This window comes from Telopea speciosissima, chromosome 6 (assembly GCF_018873765.1).
Source record: "Telopea speciosissima isolate NSW1024214 ecotype Mountain lineage chromosome 6, Tspe_v1, whole genome shotgun sequence".
NCBI classification, from domain to species: domain Eukaryota; kingdom Viridiplantae; phylum Streptophyta; class Magnoliopsida; order Proteales; family Proteaceae; genus Telopea; species Telopea speciosissima.
Genome location: NC_057921.1, coordinates 55,610,107 through 55,613,122, shown reverse-complemented (window position 1 = coordinate 55,613,122; position 3,016 = coordinate 55,610,107). Strand labels below are relative to the sequence as shown.

The 3,016-nt window shown below is 36.0% G+C and overlaps 1 protein-coding gene across 1 annotated transcript; it reads right to left on the bottom strand.

The window, feature by feature from the left end:
- Positions 1 to 984: 984 nt before the first annotated feature.
- Positions 985 to 2,223, bottom strand: LOC122665949 (CASP-like protein 1D1). Its single transcript, XM_043862074.1, has 3 exons — positions 2,031 to 2,223; positions 1,800 to 1,935; positions 985 to 1,218 (listed from the first exon to the last, which is right to left on the bottom strand). The coding sequence occupies exons 1-3, from the start codon at positions 2,198 to 2,200 to the stop codon at positions 985 to 987; spliced, it is 540 nt and encodes a 179-aa protein (XP_043718009.1). The 5' UTR covers positions 2,201 to 2,223.
- Positions 2,224 to 3,016: the final 793 nt, after the last annotated feature.

The window sequence follows — 3,016 nt, the reverse complement described above, 5'->3', positions numbered from 1 at the left end:
TGTCTATGGTTAATTATGGACTATTGGATTGAGATTGGAGCTTGGAAGCATAACATTACAGAATATTAGATTATTCAATCATTTTTCCTTGGGGATAATTTTGATGATTAGAACTTCTTTTGTTTGCTTGATTTTGGTGGTGTTGGAAACCTTATGGAATCATCTATTGAACAAGATCAAGATCTTTTATTTAATGCTTGGTGTTAATTTTTTATAGGGTTCTATGTTGATTGCTTATATTCTAATTTATTGATGAAATGGGTTAATTGAATTAAAGGATACAAAGGTGGAAGGTTGAGTATTAATTATAAGGTTTTGTTAGTGATATTCTGATTTGTTAATTATATTCTAATTTGTTTAAGAAATATACAATTTCTCCCACATAACAAGGAAATGGATGATAGAATTAAAAGGTACAAAGTTGAAACCATATGTGAACTGGTATGACAAACCGCATGTAAACCAGTTGTTAGCCGTATAATAAAAACCGAATAGAGACCGCAAAAACCGCACCGCATATAAAACGATTTTGATTTTGGGTGATTCTTATCCGGTGCGGTTTTGATTTCTACCTTGCAAAATGTGCACCGAACCGGAACCGCACCGTTTGACACCCTTACTGCCCGGTACAGTTCCCTAGTACCTCTAATAAGAGGGGGTGGACCCCACCCGGGCAGGGGATGAGGTGGTCATTTCCGTTCCCTATGAGAAGAACCGTACAAATTGTACCGAGCAGGAAACCTAAGAGGATAAAGATCCCATATTTTATACAATGTTACGAACTCATACATAAAACAAGATTTTAATAGTAAAACTTACCTAGAATGTAAGACCAGGTTTTCCTTCACCGATGGTAAAAAGAGAATCTCTTCATCAATGGTTTCTCAACATAAACACTACAAATCTACCTCACTGCATAAAACCTTTTCATACTTAGAACATAACATCAGGTGCACATGAAAAAACAATGGCTGCAGTACTACTCTAGTCCAAAACTTTGTAAGAGAGACTGTAAACTGAGTAAGCAGAAAGCATAACAAGTGAGGCAAGAAGTAGAGAAGCAAACAAGGACACTACAACTGAAGCACCAATGTGCCGACAGAACTTATCATAAACATCACATATCTCGCTCCAATTCGCATGAGAATTGCCCTTCAGCCCGATATATCCGACCGCACCGGCACAACCGGTGGCTGCTGCCACTGCCCCTAGCATCAACTGCACCATGCATACAAATTACTTAGCTAGTTTTCACCAAATTGATGGCTCAACATTTCAAAAGTAGGGGACAGAGCACTAAAGAAGAAACAAGAAGAAAATTTAAAAAAATAAAATAAAAAATTACCCCAGTGAAAGTAATAGCATACCCCTACAGTCTCCGGTGTATAAGGGTTTGTAGGTTAGTTAATTAGTAGCCGATGTAGAACTAATCTCCCAACACTTTCCCGCATATGTGACAATTTTTGTATTGTGGACACATGAATACAGTGAAAACCCATTCTTATACCGTGTAAAATTTCCATCTCAAAAGTTCGAACCATTGGGCGGACGGACTCCCAAGTGTATAAAAGGGGTTGTAGGCCTATTAATAGCCGATGTGGGACTAATCTCCTAACAGAGCAACAGAAAACCCTAGCCGATGGAAAATGACAACCATTGAACCTAGTGAGGGCTAACTAAAAGCAAGGCAGCACCCCAACTATCTACAATTCTTCACTATGAGGAGAGCAGGGATCAAACATTAATGGTTCAACCATTTAAATACTTATTCCTTAGAACAAAAGTTTTTAAGAACATACCACATCATGGGAAATTAAGGCCAAATAGAACTTCAATAGCTTCTTTGAAGAACAAGGGTTTGCAAGAATCCATGAGGAAGCAATTCCGGAAAGGATACTATACAAGGTGGAAAGTGAAAGTGCCACTACAAAGTATCTACATAAAAAATAAAATTAAGACATCATTAACCACTACTAAATTAATATGAAATTAAAGAGAGATTAATAGAATAATCGATGAAGCTAGCTTACTTGTAAGAGGGAGAGTAAGTGAATTTGGCTGGGATAGGGAAAGAGTACATGGGCGTCTGAATAAGCTTGGTTTGATTACTAGTGACCATAACTACCATGGCTGTCAATGATGCTGTGAACAATAGAATTCGAAGGCATAAATCTATGGAGATTAGTTTTGCCGACCACATCTCGGCCGGTCCCAACTTTTGCCAGACTCGGCTGCTTCTACTTCTTCCTGCTTGGATGTACACCATTGATTTGTTTGAGTTAAAAGCTGCAGTTGGCTTAGTATGCTACCAAACTGACAACTGCTTGTGGGTTATTTAATTTGCATGCACAGATGTGCACAAAAGAGACTTAGAAATAAAGATAGAACAAGTTTCGGGAAAGAGTACGTTTTTCGTTACACGTCAGGGTGTGTAGTTTGAAGGAACTATATATGAAGTAACAAAAAGGAAGAAAATAGTTAAAAGGAGAGGTTGAATTCAGCCCTTTGCTTGTCTAGTTAGTTTCTTTGACCTATTTTTTGGATCTATTATACGTGGCATGCATTTGGAAGATAAGGATTCCAATTTAATATTTTTTCATTTTTTTATTATTATTAAAGGAAAAGATCATTTTTTTGTTAAATCAAACATATGAGAGGATCCAATCATAATCTTATAATAAGAACAAGAGATCTTTTTCGATCAATCTCTTTATTCCTTATTCTTCGAGATTCCATCTTTCACAAAAAAAAATTTATTTATCATTTAAAATTAGATCATCAAAAAAATGCAACAACAATGTATCTTCACACACAAAAACAAGATAAAAATGAGGAAATTTAGAATGAAAAATATTGAGTATTATGTGATATGAAATGGAAAAGAGAGAATAGTTATGATATATATGCATGGTAGAACATCATGACCCTCTTCAAATCTGGCAATGGTGGGAGTCTCATGCACTGTGTACTCCTTTTTTTTTATGCATAATGGAACATAGATTATATGTAGATTGAA